This window comes from Aphis gossypii, chromosome 3 (assembly GCF_020184175.1).
Source record: "Aphis gossypii isolate Hap1 chromosome 3, ASM2018417v2, whole genome shotgun sequence".
NCBI lineage: Eukaryota > Metazoa > Arthropoda > Insecta > Hemiptera > Aphididae > Aphis > Aphis gossypii.
The window spans coordinates 2,641,894-2,664,442 of NC_065532.1; the positions used below are offsets into that span (position 1 = coordinate 2,641,894).

The 22,549-nt window shown below is 32.2% G+C and overlaps 4 protein-coding genes across 4 annotated transcripts; all 4 read left to right on the forward strand.

Moving 5' to 3' along the window:
* The first annotated feature begins 516 nt into the window (after nucleotides 1-516).
* LOC126550788 (uncharacterized) lies at nucleotides 517-5,045 on the forward strand. Its single transcript, XM_050202961.1, has 4 exons — nucleotides 517-669; nucleotides 765-1,376; nucleotides 1,787-4,706; nucleotides 4,822-5,045. The coding sequence occupies exons 1-4, from the start codon at nucleotides 628-630 to the stop codon at nucleotides 5,043-5,045; spliced, it is 3,798 nt and encodes a 1,265-aa protein (XP_050058918.1). The 5' UTR covers nucleotides 517-627.
* A 14-nt stretch (nucleotides 5,046-5,059) lies between these two features.
* Nucleotides 5,060-7,015, forward strand: LOC126550789 (dentin sialophosphoprotein-like). The gene has a single exon (XM_050202962.1). It carries the CDS (start codon nucleotides 5,060-5,062, stop codon nucleotides 7,013-7,015), a length of 1,956 nt encoding a protein of 651 aa, XP_050058919.1.
* A 2,243-nt stretch (nucleotides 7,016-9,258) lies between these two features.
* Nucleotides 9,259-17,359, forward strand: LOC126550790 (mucin-17-like). Its single transcript, XM_050202963.1, has 2 exons — nucleotides 9,259-10,822; nucleotides 15,342-17,359. Exons 1-2 carry the CDS (start codon nucleotides 9,259-9,261, stop codon nucleotides 17,357-17,359), a joined length of 3,582 nt encoding a protein of 1,193 aa, XP_050058920.1.
* Nucleotide 17,360: 1 nt separating this feature from the next.
* LOC126551457 (mucin-17-like) lies at nucleotides 17,361-20,459 on the forward strand. Its single transcript, XM_050204756.1, has 2 exons — nucleotides 17,361-18,628; nucleotides 19,038-20,459. The coding sequence occupies exons 1-2, from the start codon at nucleotides 17,389-17,391 to the stop codon at nucleotides 19,805-19,807; spliced, it is 2,010 nt and encodes a 669-aa protein (XP_050060713.1). The 5' UTR covers nucleotides 17,361-17,388; the 3' UTR covers nucleotides 19,808-20,459.
* Nucleotides 20,460-22,549: the final 2,090 nt, after the last annotated feature.

Below are 22,549 nucleotides of genomic sequence, written 5' to 3' on the forward strand. Positions count from 1 at the left end.
AAAATAGTAAGAATTTATATCAATTATTCATTCTGAAATTTGATAAATACGGTTTATGTTATTTTCTCTGAAACCAAGTACTGATATTTGGAAACATATATAATATTTGTAAATATAAAGCAAAGACAAACTTTAATGCTCAAATAATATCATATAGATTACAATTAAAATAGAAAAACTATATAAATTCATAAAAATCCATTGTTCTTTGAGCCTTTGAATTCGGTATACATTCAAAATGTCATCCTGTATGATTAAACACATTGATCATTTTTAGTTTTTATCGAATATAGGTTTTTTATTTGCGTAACCGAATGACGTTAATCACGCATGTTTTTTGTTATTTGTAGCGTCGTTCAAAACATTTGTTTGTATGGCTTAGAATTATATATTATATATATTTAAACACAATTTAAAAATGTCAGTCTATACCTATTTGTAATTTATCGGTAGTTAACAATATTTTTTATCGAGGATGATGTCTGTAATTGTTTGTTAATATATTACTCATAAATGATAGTTATATCAAGTGTTTTTGATTTTTTCATAATTATAAAAAATATAGTATTATAATTCAAGTGAACTATTTCGTTAAATTGTTATTTTCTATTATTTTAAGTTATTATCATGAAAAGATTATTTATTATATTTGTTTTAATTTATCTTAATGTAAGTATCCATTTAACTTTTTAATAGTTTATTAATTATACTTATTATATTATTATAATTATAGGTATAGTTTTAATAAATTGTTTTTCTTTTAGGTTTCTGGCCGATATTGTATTCTACCTAATAATATTCTTGAAGTCGATACTTTGAGTGTACCGTCACCTTATGAGTTTTTATGGATGACAACAGTGTCATATTGTAATGTACATTTTTTGACATATTATATGTTTATTCGAGTTGGAATCCCAATAAAAGAACAAATATATTCTAATGATGATATAGCGGCTTTTCTTATACCAGATAATATAGATGATTGGTCAGACGAAACAGTTTTAGACTTACCATATAAATTCTTAAAATTGAGGGAAGCTTCTCAAATTATTGAAAGTTTTGTTTTTGAAATTAAGGAATATAAAAATGTTACAGGAGCTGAAGATATAATCGCAGGAAAAAAAATATGGAAGTCAGTTGAAGATAATTTGGTCAATTTCATGAAAAAGATTTACACTTTATCAAATAAAGTGAACCAAGTGATATATGATTTGAATATTCAGCAAAAAACCGTATCTATTGTGAAACCGTCAGTTATGAGGAACTTATACTTAGATATTTACGATGAAATGATTGATACAATGTCAAAACACATTTCACCATATAAAAACGCATTTAACTTTCTTGAAAAATATAATTCAATAAACATTAAAGAAGTAAGTATTTATACATATAATATATATATTTATATATTATAATTTATTAAGAGTACATATTTATTAGCTTATGGTATATTTATACTTATAAAGAACTTGTAATGTAATACTTATAAACATTATTAATATTTAATCTAACGTCACCCAATAAACCAGAATAGAAACTCTACGTATTTACTTATAAATATGTAAAACAAATAAACTAAAACAATTGTAAAAATTAAATTTAATAACAAATAATTTAATTTTTGCTTCAATATTTATATTTTTAAATAAATATTAATATATATATATAAATTTGATTATGGATAACATCGTAGTTGGTCCTAATAATTATTGAAAAGAATAAAAATTAAGAGAAATAGTTTGAAAAAATAAATAATTATTAACAAATATTTTTATACAAACAGATAAATATTAAGCAAGAAATGAAAAACGAGAATAATTTTAATTCATATGAATACACTCGAGTGAAGTTGACTAAAGTATATGATTTGTATATAAAAGCTTTAAGAATATTTTATAATTATAAATCGATTGATATTCAATTTTCTGGATCACATTTTATAATTTGGTATGATTTAAATTCATCAAAGAGCATTTTTGATTATAAAGCATCAACACTTTTAACATATATAATAAAATTAAAAGAGTATGCTCAAGAAGCGTATAAATATGATCAGATAAATATACAAAAATCAACATCAAAAGTCCAAGAGTATGTTATTATAAATTTGTATAATATTGTTGGACTAATAAAATCCCCTCTACAAAAAATTTTAAAAAAGGAAGATTTGATTAAAAATGATGTATTATCAAATACTAAAAATGATGATACAACATTGATAAATGAATTATTAAGTTCTAAAAACAAAGTTTTGCATATGGAACGGATAAAAAATATTCAATTAAATTGGAATGATAGCAGTATACAAATTATTGCTACGGACATAATAAATAAATATAATAAGTCATTATGTGACACCGATGTAAATCATAATGCAAAACTGATGAATTGGGTAGAACAAATGTTAATTGATGAACAAAAAAGAAATGTGCTCGAATCATCAATTTACGCAATGATAATAATAAAAAATTTAGAAAATATTGTATTGTGCTCGTATATAAAAAATAATTTTGAAATAAATAAAGAAGAACGTATAAAAAATCTCATAGAAAACGTGGATCAAAAATTAAATAGAATATACAACATCACCGTTTATTCAATTATAGATAATAGGGAAAATATTATACCTGAATTATGGAATTATATAAAGAACCAAAAAGATAATATTTTTAATACTTTAGATTGGTTAAATAAAAATATTTCTAAATCAAACATTCCATATTGGCCTAATGATATTCAATGTAATGAAATATATATAAAAAATATAGTACAACTGGCATCTGTATCTTCTTACATGTTATATGATGTAACGCTAACAAGTATGCATCAAGCATTGGAAAAAAATGACATTGATAATGAAATAGAAGAGTCAAACGCTATATTTATATTAGAAGATCTTGAACGTACTAAACAAATGTATAAAAATGTAATTCAAAATATAAAAAATATTGTAACAATCAATACGTTGTATATAAAATCAAACAAATTTTTAAAACAAAATTTAAAACAAAAAGCAATAAACGAGTTAGCAAAATCTATGAAATATAAAATATTCGCAGCTACTGCATTATTAATACCAGCGTTTAGAAAAACAGAGTATTATAATCAAGTAGCACCAGAGGATAAACTTGACTATTCAGAACATTTTAATAATATGCATAAAGTATTCAATAAATATTTTGGAAAGAAAACAGATATAAGGAAAAATAATGAAACTGCGATGGAACTGATAAAAGAAAATGAAAAGGAAATAATATCAATTTATAATAGACTACGATATAAAAATAAAAAAATTAAAAAGAAACATAGATACATAAGAGTACTAAAATATAATATGATAAGTCTAAAACGAATATATCGTACTATAATCAATCAATTAAAAAAAATTACCAAGGTCAATAACAAACTCAAATTGAAAAATAATCAACAGGAAATAAAGAAAAGAATTGAAATAACGATTGCACTTATCATGGAAGATTTCATAAGATTTGATACATATATTGATATGCCAGATCAGACAACCTCGTTATACGATGGAAGTCACAGGTATATAATATCAGGAATAGATATGACAAAAGAAAATAATATCATTGACTATACGAATATATACAAGAAACAAAAATACAAACCAATATCAGATAAAACCACAGATCTCAAAACTCCAATGTCCTCATATCAAAAACATGATATTATAAATCAGGGAAGAAAAAAGGAAAACGAAGGTAATCAAAAAGATAAAGAGATAAATAGCAAATCAAAAAATTTAAAATCACAAGATTCTACAGTAGAAAGTAAATCAAACGATCTAGATCAAGAGGAAGCAATTAAAATTATGTCAATAAAATCGAAAAAAACATTAATTACGGATGAACCAAATTCGGACGAAGACGAAATACCTAACATCGAAACAGAAACGTCAACAAAAATAGAATTGACTAAACAACAAGAGAAAAATGGCGTTCCAGGTAAATTATCAGCAACATTCAAGAACCAACCAAAACTAACTTCTAAAGGAAGAAGTATGCCAACTTCACCTCCAGCTTCAACTACAGAAAATGATTCAACGGATGTTGAATTCGAGCATAATATCAAATCAAGTACATTCGTGTCAACAATCTCGTCGACGCTGTCAGTAGATAATGATTCCAATGAATCTGATGCTCAATTCTCAAAAACAAAAATTAAAGAAGATATGAAAGATAGCATTCTGAAAGAAATTGATGTAAAGCCTGGGTTTGGTATGAAACCTACATCCCCGGGTTCTTCTGACGATAGATTGTCATTACTTGAACAGCGTAATAGCCCAACGGAAACGAGTACAATCAATTCAATGACAGATATCAACGAAATTATTAATGTTGAAGATTCTCATTCGCCTTTCTTTTTACCACCTTTAAAGGACATCCCTATAGTAACTTCTAAAGGATCAAGTATGCCAACTTCACCTCCAGCTTCAACTACAGAAAATGATTCAACGGATGTTGAATTCGAGCATAATATCAAATCAAGTACATTCGTGTCAACAATCTCGTCGACGCTGTCAGTAGATAATGATTCCAATGAATCTGATGCTCAATTCTCAAAAACAAAAATTAAAGAAGAAAGAAAGAGCATTCTGAAAGAAATTGATGTAAAGCCTGGGTTTGGTATGAAACCTACATCCCCGGGTTCTTCTGACGATAGATTGTCATTACTTGAACAGCGTAATAGCCCAACGGAAACGAGTACAATCAATTCAATGACAGATATCAACGAAATTATTAATGTTGAAGATTCTCATTCGCTTTTTTTTACCACCTTTAAAGGACATCCCTATAGTAACTTCTAAAGGATCAAGTATGCCAACTTCACCTCCAGCTTCAACTACAGAAAATGATTCAACGGATGTTGAATTCGAGCATAATATCAAATCAAGTACATTCGTGTCAACAATCTCGTCGACGCTGTCAGTAGATAATGATTCCAATGAATCTGATGCTCAATTCTCAAAAACAAAAATTAAAGAAGATATGAAAGATAGCATTCTGAAGAAATTGATGTAAAGCCTGGGTTTGGTATGAAACCTACATCCCCGGGTTCTTCTGACGATAGATTGTCATTACTTGAACAGCGTAATAGCCCAACGGAAACGAGTACAATCAATTCAATGACAGATATCAACGAAATTATTAATGTTGAAGATTCTCATTCGCCTTTCTTTTTACCACCTTTAAAGGACATCCCTATAGTAACTTCTAAAGGATCAAGTATGCCAACTTCACCTCCAGCTTCAACTACAGAAAATGATTCAACGGATGTTGAATTCGAGCATAATATCAAATCAAGTACATTCGTGTCAACAATCTCGTCGACGCTGTCAGTAGATAATGATTCCAATGAATCTGATGCTCAATTCTCAAAAACAAAAATTAAAGAAGATATGAAAGATAGCATTCTGAAAGAAATTGATGTAAAGCCTGGGTTTGGTATGAAACCTACATCCCCGGGTTCTTCTGACGATAGATTGTCATTACTTGAACAGCGTAATAGCCCAACGGAAACGAGTACAATCAATTCAATGACAGATATCAACGAAATTATTAATGTTGAAGATTCTCATTCGCCTTTCTTTTTACCACCTTTAAAGGACATCCCTATAGTAACTTCTAAAGGATCAAGTATGCCAACTTCACCTCCAGCTTCAACTACAGAAAATGATTCAACGGATGTTGAATTCGAGCATAATATCAAATCAAGTACATTCGTGTCAACAATCTCGTCGACGCTGTCAGTAGATAATGATTCCAATGAATCTGATGCTCAATTCTCAAAAACAAAAATTAAAGAAGATATGAAAGATAGCATTCTGAAAGAAATTGATGTAAAGCCTGGGTTTGGTATGAAACCTACATCCCCGGGTTCTTCTGACGATAGATTGTCATTACTTGAACAGCGTAATAGCCCAACGGAAACGAGTACAATCAATTCAATGACAGATATCAACGAAATTATTAATGTTGAAGATTCTCATTCGCCTTTCTTTTTACCACCTTTAAAGGACATCCCTATAGTAACTTCTAAAGGATCAAGTATGCCAACTTCACCTCCAGCTTCAACTACAGAAAATGATTCAACGGATGTTGAATTCGAGCATAATATCAAATCAAGTACATTCGTGTCAACAATCTCGTCGACGCTGTCAGTAGATAATGATTCCAATGAATCTGATGCTCAATTCTCAAAAAAAAAAATTAAAGAAGATATGAAAGATAGCATTCTGAAAGAAATTGATGTAAAGCCTGGGTTTGGTATGAAACCTACATCCCCGGGTTCTTCTGACGATAGATTGTCATTACTTGAACAGCGTAATAGCCCAACGGAAACGAGTACAATCAATTCAATGACAGATATCAACGAAATTATTAATGTTGAAGATTCTCATTCGCCTTTCTTTTTACCACCTTTAAAGGACATCCCTATAGTAACTTCTAAAGGATCAAGTATGCCAACTTCACCTCCAGCTTCAACTACAGAAAATGATTCAACGGATGTTGAATTCGAGCATAATATCAAATCAAGTACATTCGTGTCAACAATCTCGTCGACGCTGTCAGTAGATAATGATTCCAATGAATCTGATGCTCAATTCTCAAAAACAAAAATTAAAGAAGATATGAAAGATAGCATTCTGAAAGAAATTGATGTAAAGCCTGGGTTTGGTATGAAACCTACATCCCCGGGTTCTTCTGACGATAGATTGTCATTACTTGAACAGCGTAATAGCCCAACGGAAACGAGTACAATCAATTCAATGACAGATATCAACGAAATTATTAATGTTGAAGATTCTCATTCGCCTTTCTTTTTACCACCTTTAAAGGACATCCCTATAGTAACTTCTAAAGGATCAAGTATGCCAACTTCACCTCCAGCTTCAACTACAGAAAATGATTCAACGGATGTTGAATTCGAGCATAATATCAAATCAAGTACATTCGTGTCAACAATCTCGTCGACGCTGGTCAGTAGATAATGATTCCAATGAATCTGATGCTCAATTCTCAAAAACAAAAATTAAAGAAGATATGAAAGATAGCATTCTGAAAGAAATTGATGTAAAGCCTGGGTTTGGTATGAAACCTACATCCCCGGGTTCTTCTGACGATAGATTGTCATTACTTGAACAGCGTAATAGCCCAACGGAAACGAGTACAATCAATTCAATGACAGATATCAACGAAATTATTAATGTTGAAGATTCTCATTCGCCTTTCTTTTTACCACCTTTAAAGGACATCCCTATAGTAACTTCTAAAGGATCAAGTATGCCAACTTCACCTCCAGCTTCAACTACAGAAAATGATTCAACGGATGTTGAATTCGAGCATAATATCAAATCAAGTACATTCGTGTCAACAATCTCGTCGACGCTGTCAGTAGATAATGATTCCAATGAATCTGATGCTCAATTCTCAAAAACAAAAATTAAAGAAGATATGAAAGATAGCATTCTGAAAGAAATTGATGTAAAGCCTGGGTTTGGTATGAAACCTACATCCCCGGGTTCTTCTGACGATAGATTGTCATTACTTGAACAGCGTAATAGCCCAACGGAAACGAGTACAATCAATTCAATGACAGATATCAACGAAATTATTAATGTTGAAGATTCTCATTCGCCTTTCTTTTTACCACCTTTAAAGGACATCCCTATAGTAACTTCTAAAGGATCAAGTATGCCAACTTCACCTCCAGCTTCAACTACAGAAAATGATTCAACGGATGTTGAATTCGAGCATAATATCAAATCAAGTACATTCGTGTCAACAATCTCGTCGACGCTGTCAGTAGATAATGATTCCAATGAATCTGATGCTCAATTCTCAAAAACAAAAATTAAAGAAGATATGAAAGATAGCATTCTGAAAGAAATTGATGTAAAGCCTGGGTTTGGTATGAAACCTACATCCCCGGGTTCTTCTGACGATAGATTGTCATTACTTGAACAGCGTAATAGCCCAACGGAAACGAGTACAATCAATTCAATGACAGATATCAACGAAATTATTAATGTTGAAGATTCTCATTCGCCTTTCTTTTTACCACCTTTAAAGGACATCCCTATAGTAACTTCTAAAGGATCAAGTATGCCAACTTCACCTCCAGCTTCAACTACAGAAAATGATTCAACGGATGTTGAATTCGAGCATAATATCAAATCAAGTACATTCGTGTCAACAATCTCGTCGACGCTGTCAGTAGATAATGATTCCAATGAATCTGATGCTCAATTCTCAAAAACAAAAATTAAAGAAGATATGAAAGATAGCATTCTGAAAGAAATTGATGTAAAGCCTGGGTTTGGTATGAAACCTACATCCCCGGGTTCTTCTGACGATAGATTGTCATTACTTGAACAGCGTAATAGCCCAACGGAAACGAGTACAATCAATTCAATGACAGATATCAACGAAATTATTAATGTTGAAGATTCTCATTCGCCTTTCTTTTTACCACCTTTAAAGGACATCCCTATAGTAACTTCTAAAGGATCAAGTATGCCAACTTCACCTCCAGCTTCAACTACAGAAAATGATTCAACGGATGTTGAATTCGAGCATAATATCAAATCAAGTACATTCGTGTCAACAATCTCGTCGACGCTGTCAGTAGATAATGATTCCAATGAATCTGATGCTCAATTCTCAAAAACAAAATTAAAGAAGATATGAAAGATAGCATTCTGAAAGAAATTGATGTAAAGCCTGGGTTTGGTATGAAACCTACATCCCCGGGTTCTTCTGACGATAGATTGTCATTACTTGAACAGCGTAATAGCCCAACGGAAACGAGTACAATCAATTCAATGACAGATATCAACGAAATTATTAATGTTGAAGATTCTCATTCGCCTTTCTTTTTACCACCTTTAAAGGACATCCCTATAGTAACTTCTAAAGGATCAAGTATGCCAACTTCACCTCCAGCTTCAACTACAGAAAATGATTCAACGGATGTTGAATTCGAGCATAATATCAAATCAAGTACATTCGTGTCAACAATCTCGTCGACGCTGTCAGTAGATAATGATTCCAATGAATCTGATGCTCAATTCTCAAAAACAAAAATTAAAGAAGATATGAAAGATAGCATTCTGAAAGAAATTGACGTAAAGCCTGGGTTTGGTATGAAACCTACATCCCCGGGTTCTTCTGACGATAGATTGTCATTACTTGAACAGCGTAATAGCCAACGGAAACGAGTACAATCAATTCAATGACAGATATCAACGAAATTATTAATGTTGAAGATTCTCATTCGCCTTTCTTTTTACCACCTTTAAAGGACATCCCTATAGTAACTTCTAAAGGATCAAGTATGCCAACTTCACCTCCAGCTTCAACTACAGAAAATGATTCAACGGATGTTGAATTCGAGCATAATATCAAATCAAGTACATTCGTGTCAACAATCTCGTCGACGCTGTCAGTAGATAATGATTCCAATGAATCTGATGCTCAATTCTCAAAAACAAAAATTAAAGAAGATATGAAAGATAGCATTCTGAAAGAAATTGATGTAAAGCCTGGGTTTGGTATGAAACCTACATCCCCGGGTTCTTCTGACGATAGATTGTCATTACTTGAACAGCGTAATAGCCCAACGGAAACGAGTACAATCAATTCAATGACAGATATCAACGAAATTATTAATGTTGAAGAAGATTCTCATTCGCCTTTCTTTTTACCACCTTTAAAGGACATCCCTATAGTAACTTCTAAAGGATCAAGTATGCCAACTTCACCTCCAGCTTCAACTACAGAAAATGATTCAACGGATGTTGAATTCGAGCATAATATCAAATCAAGTACATTCGTGTCAACAATCTCGTCGACGCTGTCAGTAGATAATGATTCCAATGAATCTGATGCTCAATTCTCAAAAACAAAAATTAAAGAAGATATGAAAGATAGCATTCTGAAAGAAATTGATGTAAAGCCTGGGTTTGGTATGAAACCTACATCCCCGGGTTCTTCTGACGATAGATTGTCATTACTTGAACAGCGTAATAGCCCAACGGAAACGAGTACAATCAATTCAATGACAGATATCAACGAAATTATTAATGTTGAAGATTCTCATTCGCCTTTCTTTTTACCACCTTTAAAGGACATCCCTATAGTAACTTCTAAAGGATCAAGTATGCCAACTTCACCTCCAGCTTCAACTACAGAAAATGATTCAACGGATGTTGAATTCGAGCATAATATCAAATCAAGTACATTCGTGTCAACAATCTCGTCGACGCTGTCAGTAGATAATGATTCCAATGAATCTGATGCTCAATTCTCAAAAACAAAAATTAAAGAAGATATGAAAGATAGCATTCTGAAAGAAATTGATGTAAAGCCTGGGTTTGGTATGAAACCTACATCCCCGGGTTCTTCTGACGATAGATTGTCATTACTTGAACAGCGTAATAGCCCAACGGAAACGAGTACAATCAATTCAATGACAGATATCAACGAAATTATTAATGTTGAAGATTCTCATTCGCCTTTCTTTTTACCACCTTTAAAGGACATCCCTATAGTAACTTCTAAAGGATCAAGTATGCCAACTTCACCTCCAGCTTCAACTACAGAAAATGATTCAACGGATGTTGAATTCGAGCATAATATCAAATCAAGTACATTCGTGTCAACAATCTCGTCGACGCTGTCAGTAGATAATGATTCCAATGAATCTGATGCTCAATTCTCAAAAACAAAAATTAAAGAAGATATGAAAGATAGCATTCTGAAAGAAATTGATGTAAAGCCTGGGTTTGGTATGAAACCTACATCCCCGGGTTCTTCTGACGATAGATTGTCATTACTTGAACAGCGTAATAGCCCAACGGAAACGAGTACAATCAATTCAATGACAGATATCAACGAAATTATTAATGTTGAAGATTCTCATTCGCTTCTTTTTTTACCACCTTTAAAGGACATCCCTATAGTAACTTCTAAAGGATCAAGTATGCCAACTTCACCTCCAGCTTCAACTACAGAAAATGATTCAACGGATGTTGAATTCGAGCATAATATCAAATCAAGTACATTCGTGTCAACAATCTCGTCGACGCTGTCAGTAGATAATGATTCCAATGAATCTGATGCTCAATTCTCAAAAACAAAAATTAAAGAAGATATGAAAGATAGCATTCTGAAAGAAATTGATGTAAAGCCTGGGTTTGGTATGAAACCTACATCCCCGGGTTCTTCTGACGATAGATTGTCATTACTTGAACAGCGTAATAGCCCAACGGAAACGAGTACAATCAATTCAATGACAGATATCAACGAAATTATTAATGTTGAAGATTCTCATTCGCCTTTCTTTTTACCACCTTTAAAGGACATCCCTATAGTAACTTCTAAAGGATCAAGTATGCCAACTTCACCTCCAGCTTCAACTACAGAAAATGATTCAACGGATGTTGAATTCGAGCATAATATCAAATCAAGTACATTCGTGTCAACAATCTCGTCGACGCTGTCAGTAGATAATGATTCCAATGAATCTGATGCTCAATTCTCAAAAACAAAAATTAAAGAAGATATGAAAGATAGCATTCTGAAAGAAATTGATGTAAAGCCTGGGTTTGGTATGAAACCTACATCCCCGGGTTCTTCTGACGATAGATTGTCATTACTTGAACAGCGTAATAGCCCAACGGAAACGAGTACAATCAATTCAATGACAGATATCAACGAAATTATTAATGTTGAAGATTCTCATTCGCCTTTCTTTTTACCACCTTTAAAGGACATCCCTATAGTAACTTCTAAAGGATCAAGTATGCCAACTTCACCTCCAGCTTCAACTACAGAAAATGATTCAACGGATGTTGAATTCGAGCATATATCAAATCAAGTACATTCGTGTCAACAATCTCGTCGACGCTGTCAGTAGATAATGATTCCAATGAATCTGATGCTCAATTCTTAAAAACAAAAATTAAAGAAGATATGAAAGATAGCATTCTGAAAGAAATTGATGTAAAGCCTGGGTTTGGTATGAAACCTACATCCCCGGGTTCTTCTGACGATAGATTGTCATTACTTGAACAGCGTAATAGCCCAACGGAAACGAGTACAATCAATTCAATGACAGATATCAACGAAATTATTAATGTTGAAGATTCTCATTCGCCTTTCTTTTTACCACCTTTAAAGGACATCCCTATAGTAACTTCTAAAGGATCAAGTATGCCAACTTCACCTCCAGCTTCAACTACAGAAAATGATTCAACGGATGTTGAATTCGAGCATAATATCAAATCAAGTACATTCGTGTCAACAATCTCGTCGACGCTGTCAGTAGATAATGATTCCAATGAATCTGATGCTCAATTCTCAAAAACAAAAATTAAAGAAGATATGAAAGATAGCATTCTGAAAGAAATTGACGTAAAGCCTGGGTTTGGTATGAAACCTACATCCCCGGGTTCTTCTGACGATAGATTGTCATTACTTGAACAGCGTAATAGCCCAACGGAAACGAGTACAATCAATTCAATGACAGATATCAACGAAATTATTAATGTTGAAGATTCTCATTCGCCTTTCTTTTTACCACCTTTAAAGGACATCCCTATAGTAACTTCTAAAGGATCAAGTATGCCAACTTCACCTCCAGCTTCAACTACAGAAAATGATTCAACGGATGTTGAATTCGAGCATAATATCAAATCAAGTACATTCGTGTCAACAATCTCGTCGACGCTGTCAGTAGATAATGATTCCAATGAATCTGATGCTCAATTCTCAAAACAAAAATTAAAGAAGATATGAAAGATAGCATTCTGAAAGAAATTGATGTAAAGCCTGGGTTTGGTATGAAACCTACATCCCCGGGTTCTTCTGACGATAGATTGTCATTACTTGAACAGCGTAATAGCCCAACGGAAACGAGTACAATCAATTCAATGACAGATATCAACGAAATTATTAATGTTGAAGATTCTCATTCGCCTTTCTTTTTACCACCTTTAAAGGACATCCCTATAGTAACTTCTAAAGATCAATCAAGTATGCCAACTTCACCTCCAGCTTCAACTACAGAAAATGATTCAACGGATGTTGAATTCGAGCATAATATCAAATCAAGTACATTCGTGTCAACAATCTCGTCGACGCTGTCAGTAGATAATGATTCCAATGAATCTGATGCTCAATTCTCAAAAACAAAAATTAAAGAAGATATGAAAGATAGCATTCTGAAAGAAATTGATGTAAAGCCTGGGTTTGGTATGAAACCTACATCCCCGGGTTCTTCTGACGATAGATTGTCATTACTTGAACAGCGTAATAGCCCAACGGAAACGAGTACAATCAATTCAATGACAGATATCAACGAAATTATTAATGTTGAAGATTCTCATTCGCCTTTCTTTTTACCACCTTTAAAGGACATCCCTATAGTAACTTCTAAAGGATCAAGTATGCCAACTTCACCTCCAGCTTCAACTACAGAAAATGATTCAACGGATGTTGAATTCGAGCATAATATCAAATCAAGTACATTCGTGTCAACAATCTCGTCGACGCTGTCAGTAGATAATGATTCCAATGAATCTGATGCTCAATTCAAAAACAAAAATTAAAGAAGATATGAAAGATAGCATTCTGAAAGAAATTGATGTAAAGCCTGGGTTTGGTATGAAACCTACATCCCCGGGTTCTTCTGACGATAGATTGTCATTACTTGAACAGCGTAATAGCCCAACGGAAACGAGTACAATCAATTCAATGACAGATATCAACGAAATTATTAATGTTGAAGATTCTCATTCGCCTTTCTTTTTACCACCTTTAAAGGACATCCCTATAGTAACTTCTAAAGGATCAAGTATGCCAACTTCACCTCCAGCTTCAACTACAGAAAATGATTCAACGGATGTTGAATTCGAGCATAATATCAAATCAAGTACATTCGTGTCAACAATCTCGTCGACGCTGTCAGTAGATAATGATTCCAATGAATCTGATGCTCAATTCTCAAAAACAAAAATTAAAGAAGATATGAAAGATAGCATTCTGAAAGAAATTGATGTAAAGCCTGGGTTTGGTATGAAACCTACATCCCCGGGTTCTTCTGACGATAGATTGTCATTACTTGAACAGCGTAATAGCCCAACGGAAACGAGTACAATCAATTCAATGACAGATATCAACGAAATTATTAATGTTGAAGATTCTCATTCGCCTTTCTTTTTACCACCTTTAAAGGACATCCCTATAGTAACTTCTAAAGGATCAAGTATGCCAACTTCACCTCCAGCTTCAACTACAGAAAATGATTCAACGGATGTTGAATTCGAGCATAATATCAAATCAAGTACATTCGTGTCAACAATCTCGTCGACGCTGTCAGTAGATAATGATTCCAATGAATCTGATGCTCAATTCTCAAAAACAAAAATTAAAGAAGATATGAAAGATAGCATTCTGAAAGAAATTGATGTAAAGCCTGGGTTTGGTATGAAACCTACATCCCCGGGTTCTTCTGACGATAGATTGTCATTACTTGAACAGCGTAATAGCCCAACGGAAACGAGTACAATCAATTCAATGACAGATATCAACGAAATTATTAATGTTGAAGATTCTCATTCGCCTTTCTTTTTACCACCTTTAAAGGACATCCCTATAGTAACTTCTAAAGGATCAAGTATGCCAACTTCACCTCCAGCTTCAACTACAGAAAATGATTCAACGGATGTTGAATTCGAGCATAATATCAAATCAAGTACATTCGTGTCAACAATCTCGTCGACGCTGTCAGTAGATAATGATTCCAATGAATCTGATGCTCAATTCTCAAAAACAAAAATTAAAGAAGATATGAAAGATAGCATTCTGAAAGAAATTGATGTAAAGCCTGGGTTTGGTATGAAACCTACATCCCCGGGTTCTTCTGACGATAGATTGTCATTACTTGAACAGCGTAATAGCCCAACGGAAACGAGTACAATCAATTCAATGACAGATATCAACGAAATTATTAATGTTGAAGATTCTCATTCGCCTTTCTTTTTACCACCTTTAAAGGACATCCCTATAGTAACTTCTAAAGGATCAAGTATGCCAACTTCACCTCCAGCTTCAACTACAGAAAATGATTCAACGGATGTTGAATTCGAGCATAATATCAAATCAAGTACATTCGTGTCAACAATCTCGTCGACGCTGTCAGTAGATAATGATTCCAATGAATCTGATGCTCAATTCTCAAAAACAAAATTAAAGAAGATATGAAAGATAGCATTCTGAAAGAAATTGACGTAAAGCCTGGGTTTGGTATGAAACCTACATCCCCGGGTTCTTCTGACGATAGATTGTCATTACTTGAACAGCGTAATAGCCCAACGGAAACGAGTACAATCAATTCAATGACAGATATCAACGAAATTATTAATGTTGAAGATTCTCATTCGCCTTTCTTTTTACCACCTTTAAAGGACATCCCTATAGTAACTTCTAAAGGATCAAGTATGCCAACTTCACCTCCAGCTTCAACTACAGAAAATGATTCAACGGATGTTGAATTCGAGCATAATATCAAATCAAGTACATTCGTGTCAACAATCTCGTCGACGCTGTCAGTAGATAATGATTCCAATGAATCTGATGCTCAATTCTCAAAAACAAAAATTAAAGAAGATATGAAAGATAGCATTCTGAAAGAAATTGATGTAAAGCCTGGGTTTGGTATGAAACCTACATCCCCGGGTTCTTCTGACGATAGATTGTCATTACTTGAACAGCGTAATAGCCCAACGGAAACGAGTACAATCAATTCAATGACAGATATCAACGAAATTATTAATGTTGAAGATTCTCATTCGCCTTTCTTTTTACCACCTTTAAAGGACATCCCTATAGTAACTTCTAAAGGATCAAGTATGCCAACTTCACCTCCAGCTTCAACTACAGAAAATGATTCAACGGATGTTGAATTCGAGCATAATATCAAATCAAGTACATTCGTGTCAACAATCTCGTCGACGCTGTCAGTAGATAATGATTCCAATGAATCTGATGCTCAATTCTCAAAAACAAAAATTAAAGAAGATATGAAAGATAGCATTCTGAAAGAAATTGATGTAAAGCCTGGGTTTGGTATGAAACCTACATCCCCGGGTTCTTCTGACGATAGATTGTCATTACTTGAACAGCGTAATAGCCCAACGGAAACGAGTACAATCAATTCAATGACAGATATCAACGAAATTATTAATGTTGAAGATTCTCATTCGCCTTTCTTTTTACCACCTTTAAAGGACATCCCTATAGTAACTTCTAAAGGATCAAGTATGCCAACTTCACCTCCAGCTTCAACTACAGAAAATGATTCAACGGATGTTGAATTCGAGCATAATATCAAATCAAGTACATTCGTGTCAACAATCTCGTCGACGCTGTCAGTAGATAATGATTCCAATGAATCTGATGCTCAATTCTCAAAAACAAAAATTAAAGAAGATATGAAAGATAGCATTCTGAAAGAAATTGACGTAAAGCCTGGGTTTGGTATGAAACCTACATCCCCGGGTTCTTCGGACGATAGATTGTCATTACTTGAACAGCGTAATAGCCCAACGGAAACGAGTACAATCAATTCAATGACAGATATCAACGAAATTATTAATGTTGAAGATTCTCATTCGCCTTTCTTTTTACCACCTTTAAAGGACATCCCTATAGTAACTTCTAAAGGATCAAGTATGCCAACTTCACCTCCAGCTTCAACTACAGAAAATGATTCAACGGATGTTGAATTCGAGCATAATATCAAATCAAGTACATTCGTGTCAACAATCTCGTCGACGCTGTCAGTAGATAATGATTCCAATGAATCTGATGCTCAATTCTCAAAAAAAAAAATTAAAGAAGATATGAAAGATAGCATTCTGAAAGAAATTGATGTAAAGCCTGGGTTTGGTATGAAACCTACATCCCCGGGTTCTTCTGACGATAGATTGTCATTACTTGAACAGCGTAATAGCCCAACGGAAACGAGTACAATCAATTCAATGACAGATATCAACGAAATTATTAATGTTGAAGATTCTCATTCGCCTTTCTTTTTACCACCTTTAAAGGACATCCCTATAGTAACTTCTAAAGGATCAAGTATGCCAACTTCACCTCCAGCTTCAACTACAGAAAATGATTCAACGGATGTTGAATTCGAGCATAATATCAAATCAAGTACATTCGTGTCAACAATCTCGTCGACGCTGTCAGTAGATAATGATTCCAATGAATCTGATGCTCAATTCTCAAAAACAAAAATTAAAGAAGATATGAAAGATAGCATCTGAAAGAAATTGATGTAAAGCCTGGGTTTGGTATGAAACCTACATCCCCGGGTTCTTCTGACGATAGATTGTCATTACTTGAACAGCGTAATAGCCCAACGGAAACGAGTACAATCAATTCAATGACAGATATCAACGAAATTATTAATGTTGAAGATTCTCATTCGCCTTTCTTTTTACCACCTTTAAAGGACATCCCTATAGTAACTTCTAAAGGATCAAGTATGCCAACTTCACCTCCAGCTTCAACTACAGAAAATGATTCAACGGATGTTGAATTCGAGCATAATATCAAATCAAGTACATTCGTGTCAACAATCTCGTCGACGCTGTCAGTAGATAATGATTCCAATGAATCTGATGCTCAATTCTTAAAAACAAAAATTAAAGAAGATATGAAAGATAGCATTCTGAAAGAAATTGATGTAAAGCCTGGGTTTGGTATGAAACCTACATCCCCGGGTTCTTCTGACGATAGATTGTCATTACTTGAACAGCGTAATAGCCCAACGGAAACGAGTACAATCAATTCAATGACAGATATCAACGAAATTATTAATGTTGAAGATTCTCATTCGCCTTTCTTTTTACCACCTTTAAAGGACATCCCTATAGTAACTTCTAAAGGATCAAGTATGCCAACTTCACCTCCAGCTTCAACTACAGAAAATGATTCAACGGATGTTGAATTCGAGCATAATATCAAATCAAGTACATTCGTGTCAACAATCTCGTCGACGCTGTCAGTAGATAATGATTCCAATGAATCTGATGCTCAATTCTCAAAAACAAAAATTAAAGAAGATATGAAAGATAGCATTCTGAAAGAAATTGATGTAAAGCCTGGGTTTGGTATGAAACCTACATCCCCGGGTTCTTCTGACGATAGATTGTCATTACTTGAACAGCGTAATAGCCCAACGGAAACGAGTACAATCAATTCAATGACAGATATCAACGAAATTATTAATGTTGAAGATTCTCATTCGCCTTTCTTTTTACCACCTTTAAAGGACATCCCTATAGTAACTTCTAAAGGATCAAGTATGCCAACTTCACCTCCAGCTTCAACTACAGAAAATGATTCAACGGATGTTGAATTCGAGCATAATATCAAATCAAGTACATTCGTGTCAACAATCTCGTCGACGCTGTCAGTAGATAATGATTCCAATGAATCTGATGCTCAATTCTCAAAAACAAAAATTAAAGAAGATATGAAAGATAGCATTCTGAAAGAAATTGATGTAAAGCCTGGGTTTGGTATGAAACCTACATCCCCGGGTTTTTGACGATAGATTGTCATTACTTGAACAGCGTAATAGCCCAACGGAAACGAGTACAATCAATTCAATGACAGATATCAACGAATTATTAATGTTGAAGATTCTCATTCGCCTCTTTTTACCACCTTTAAAGGACATCCCTATAGTAACTTCTAAAGGATCAAGTATGCCAACTTCACCTCCAGCTTCAACTACAGAAAATGATTCAACGGATGTTGAATTCGAGCATAATATCAAATCAAGTACATTCGTGTCAACAATCTCGTCGACGCTGTCAGTAGATAATGATTCCAATGAATCTGATGCTCAATTCTCAAAAACAAAAAAAATTAAAGAAGATATGAAAGATAGCATTCTGAAAGAAATTGATGTAAAGCCTGGGTTTGGTATGAAACCTACATCCCCGGGTTCTTCTGACGATAGATTGTCATTACTTGAACAGCGTAATAGCCCAACGGAAACGAGTACAATCAATTCAATGACAGATATCAACGAAATTATTAATGTTGAAGATTCTCATTCGCCTTTCTTTTTACCACCTTTAAAGGACATCCCTATAGTAACTTCTAAAGGATCAAGTATGCCAACTTCACCTCCAGCTTCAACTACAGAAAATGATTCAACGGATGTTGAATTCGAGCATAATATCAAATCAAGTACATTCGTGTCAACAATCTCGTCGACGCTGTCAGTAGATAATGATTCCAATGAATCTGATGCTCAATTCTTAAAAACAAAAATTAAAGAAGATATGAAAGATAGCATTCTGAAAGAAATTGATGTAAAGCCTGGGTTTGGTATGAAACCTACATCCCCGGGTTCTTCTGACGATAGATTGTCATTACTTGAACAGCGTAATAGGCCAACGGAAACGAGTACAATCAATTCAATGACAGATATCAACGAAATTATTAATGTTGAAGATTCTCATTCGCCTTTCTTTTTACCACCTTTAAAGGACATCCCTATAGTAACTTCTAAAGGAACAAGTATGCCAACTTCACCTCCAGCTTCAACTACAGAAAATGATTCAACGGATGTTGAATTCGAGCATAATATCAAATCAAGTACATTCGTGTCAACAATCTCGTCGACGCTGTCAGTAGATAGTGATTCCAATGAATCTGATTCTCAAGGCTCAACAACAGAAGTTATTAAGAGATAGGTCACCATGTAATATACGTAAATGTTTTATGTTTAGTCATTAAAGTTGATTTCACTGGAGTTTTATTTTGACTTTTTATGTAAGAGTCATGTAGACGGATCTTTTTTATTCGATATTCTTTTGGTATATAATATATATTAAATTGTTTTTCTTGTTTAGTTATTACAAATTATTATATCTCTGACACAGTTCGCAACGGTTGCCATTATAAATTACATGCACGTAGCTACAGGTCTCATTTTGTTTTTTTACCTATATTATTGGTTTTTTTATTGATATTTTTTTTTTTCATTACTGATGATATGCTTTTTTCATGTGTTATTGATATTAATGTATTTTATTGTTTATTTTTCAATATTTTGTATTTAAATTTTTGTATCATTTTTTTTTCTTATACCTTATTTTTTTTTTTTATTTATATATTGTTATTGAATTTTATACCTATTTTATTTTAGTATTTAAATAATCATTTCTGATCCCATAGTTGAATTTTATTTTTCATAAAATATTTATTTAAGGTTTTTGTTTTCATTATATTATATTCATACCTACATATTTTATCGATATTTTTTCAATTGTGTATAATTCAAGTTTGTTATTTTTTATTGTTTTTTTTTTTTTATTATTATTATTATTTTTAATTTTTTGGAGTAAGTTTTTTTTCTTGTATGATTTAATGCATTTTAATTAATAAAAATTTTTATTGATGTAAATTGATTATAGATTATGTCATTAATTTATGTAATGGTTTATTTTATTGTTTAATATGAGTTGGATTTTCATTCGATAATATATTTGGTATAGAATGAGTCATTATCTCAAATAGTAGTGCATACCTATCATATTTCAGTTCTTCGTAAACCATTAAGATTTCCAATTTTTTCAAATCAGAACTATTATTTTGAAAAAACCTATTTCCGTTGATCATATATTTCTTGATTTGGAAAAATGATTATTATATTTTTTTTTTTTTTCATTAGATATTACCAAGTCTCATCATATTATACTCTAATTTTAAGAATCACACAAACTTTAATTGGTTAAAAATTCAGTTTTATTTTAATGGGGTATGGAAGAACATTTATTATAATTTATAATAAAATTTAATGCAATTCAATATATAATAGTTACTTTAATGACATATGCGTGATTATTTATATGAGATATTTAAGGTTGATTATTATTTTATATATCTTCGTATCACCAGTATTAAATAAGTTATTTGTGTTGTATGGATTTAGAATTAATGTCTTTAAAGCCGCCATGGCTTCATATAAAAGTCATAAGGGTAAATGAATTGTATAATTTGAGTTCGATTTATATAAAAAAGTAATTTATTTTATTTTAGAATTTTTTGGGTTAGTTTTAGATTCTGAACGAAGTGATGAATGTATTGATTTTACAATGGTGTGTGTTTTTTTTTTTTTTTGTTTTTGTGTCTGTGTACAGCATAACTAGTCGAAATAATGCTCCAATTTCAAACAATGGGGGTGGTTTCCGATGTAAAAGTGTATATCCTTGGTGCATTATAGAGGTAAAAAGTTAACATTTTCCAACAGTTTTCAAAAAAATCGAGAAAAAAAAAATGACGGAAAAACGGAAAAACGGCAATTTTTACGCAAACCCAAATAAAAATTGGGTTGTACTGACACAACCCTATAATTGATCATTTAGAATAGTTTTTATTTAATGAAATTGTAATAATGTATTAGATTGTTAGACTATAGATATTTTTTATATTTTTGAGATTAAGTAAAAAGTTCAAATAGAAAAGCAACATAGTTAATTTTTATACTCATGAGAGATATTAAATAATTATAGATTTCCAAAAAGAAAAGAATAAATAAAAGAAATATACTATAGAATAGCATATAACATAATTCATGTACAGAATGAATAAATATTTTAATCAGACCAGAACATATATTTTAATACTAAAGTCATCTAAATATCAGATATTTTTAGTTATATTTAGGTTACAAAATGATATATCCTGTATATATTAGATACTATTGTTTGTATTAATTCATTGAAAACTCGGTATAGGTTTGTTTTATATATTATTTAAGATATTTTTTTAAATAGCTTATAACAATAAATTGTTCACCCTAGGCTTCCTAAAAGTGATTAAAATTTTCCAAACAAATGATATCATTCACTAACCTTTAGAAATATATAGTAATGAGTTATTTTAAAGGGTGAAAATTTATTAGATAATTGTTGAAATATTTAAATGCAACTGTTCATTGTGATTTGTGAACATAATGATTAATAAAAATATCTTCAGATACTAGTTCTACTAATTTTTCAGTCCCTTAGTATAACTTACATCATCATATTTCTTCATTAATTTGTAACTAATTGAATTTATTTTTCTCGTTTTAATTTTTACTTATATTGTTTGTGTTATTATATAATTTCCGGATTTACTATTTTGACCGTAACATATACAAATTATCCTATATAGTATTTTTCTATCATGGAAATTGATGATTATTGTTATTAATAATTAAATATCTCTATAAACCAAAAATTAAGATTCTGAAATACTCTTATGCATAATTATGATTTTTAAAACGATACATTATCAAACCCAGTAGTTCTCAACCGGGGTGTGATGGACCCAGCTTAGGGGTGACTCGAAATATAAAATAGAAAAGAAAAATAAATTTTTGCGAAAAAAATATTATTATTATATTCATATTAATATCAATGTACTATATTTTTTTTTATATAATAGAA

Coding starts and splice junctions, on each gene's coding strand:
- LOC126550788 (XM_050202961.1), top strand. CDS start 628: ATGAAAAGATTATTTATTATATTTGTTTTAATTTATCTTAAT. Junction 1,377..1,786: donor ATTCAATAAACATTAAAGAA/GTAAGTATTTAT, acceptor TTATACAAACAG/ATAAATATTAAGCAAGAAAT. Junction 4,707..4,821: donor ATTGTCATTACTTGAACAGC/GTAATAGCCCAA, acceptor ACATCCCTATAG/TAACTTCTAAAGGATCAAGT.
- LOC126551457 (XM_050204756.1), top strand. CDS start 17,389: ATGAAACCTACATCCCCGGGTTCTTCTGACGATAGATTGTCATTACTT. Junction 18,629..19,037: donor GCCTGGGTTTGGTATGAAAC/CTACATCCCCGG, acceptor TTGGTATGAAAC/CTACATCCCCGGGTTCTTCT.
- LOC126550789 (XM_050202962.1), top strand. CDS start 5,060: ATGAAACCTACATCCCCGGGTTCTTCTGACGATAGATTGTCATTACTT.
- LOC126550790 (XM_050202963.1), top strand. CDS start 9,259: ATGACAGATATCAACGAAATTATTAATGTTGAAGATTCTCATTCGCCT. Junction 10,823..15,341: donor GCCTGGGTTTGGTATGAAAC/CTACATCCCCGG, acceptor TTGGTATGAAAC/CTACATCCCCGGGTTCTTCT.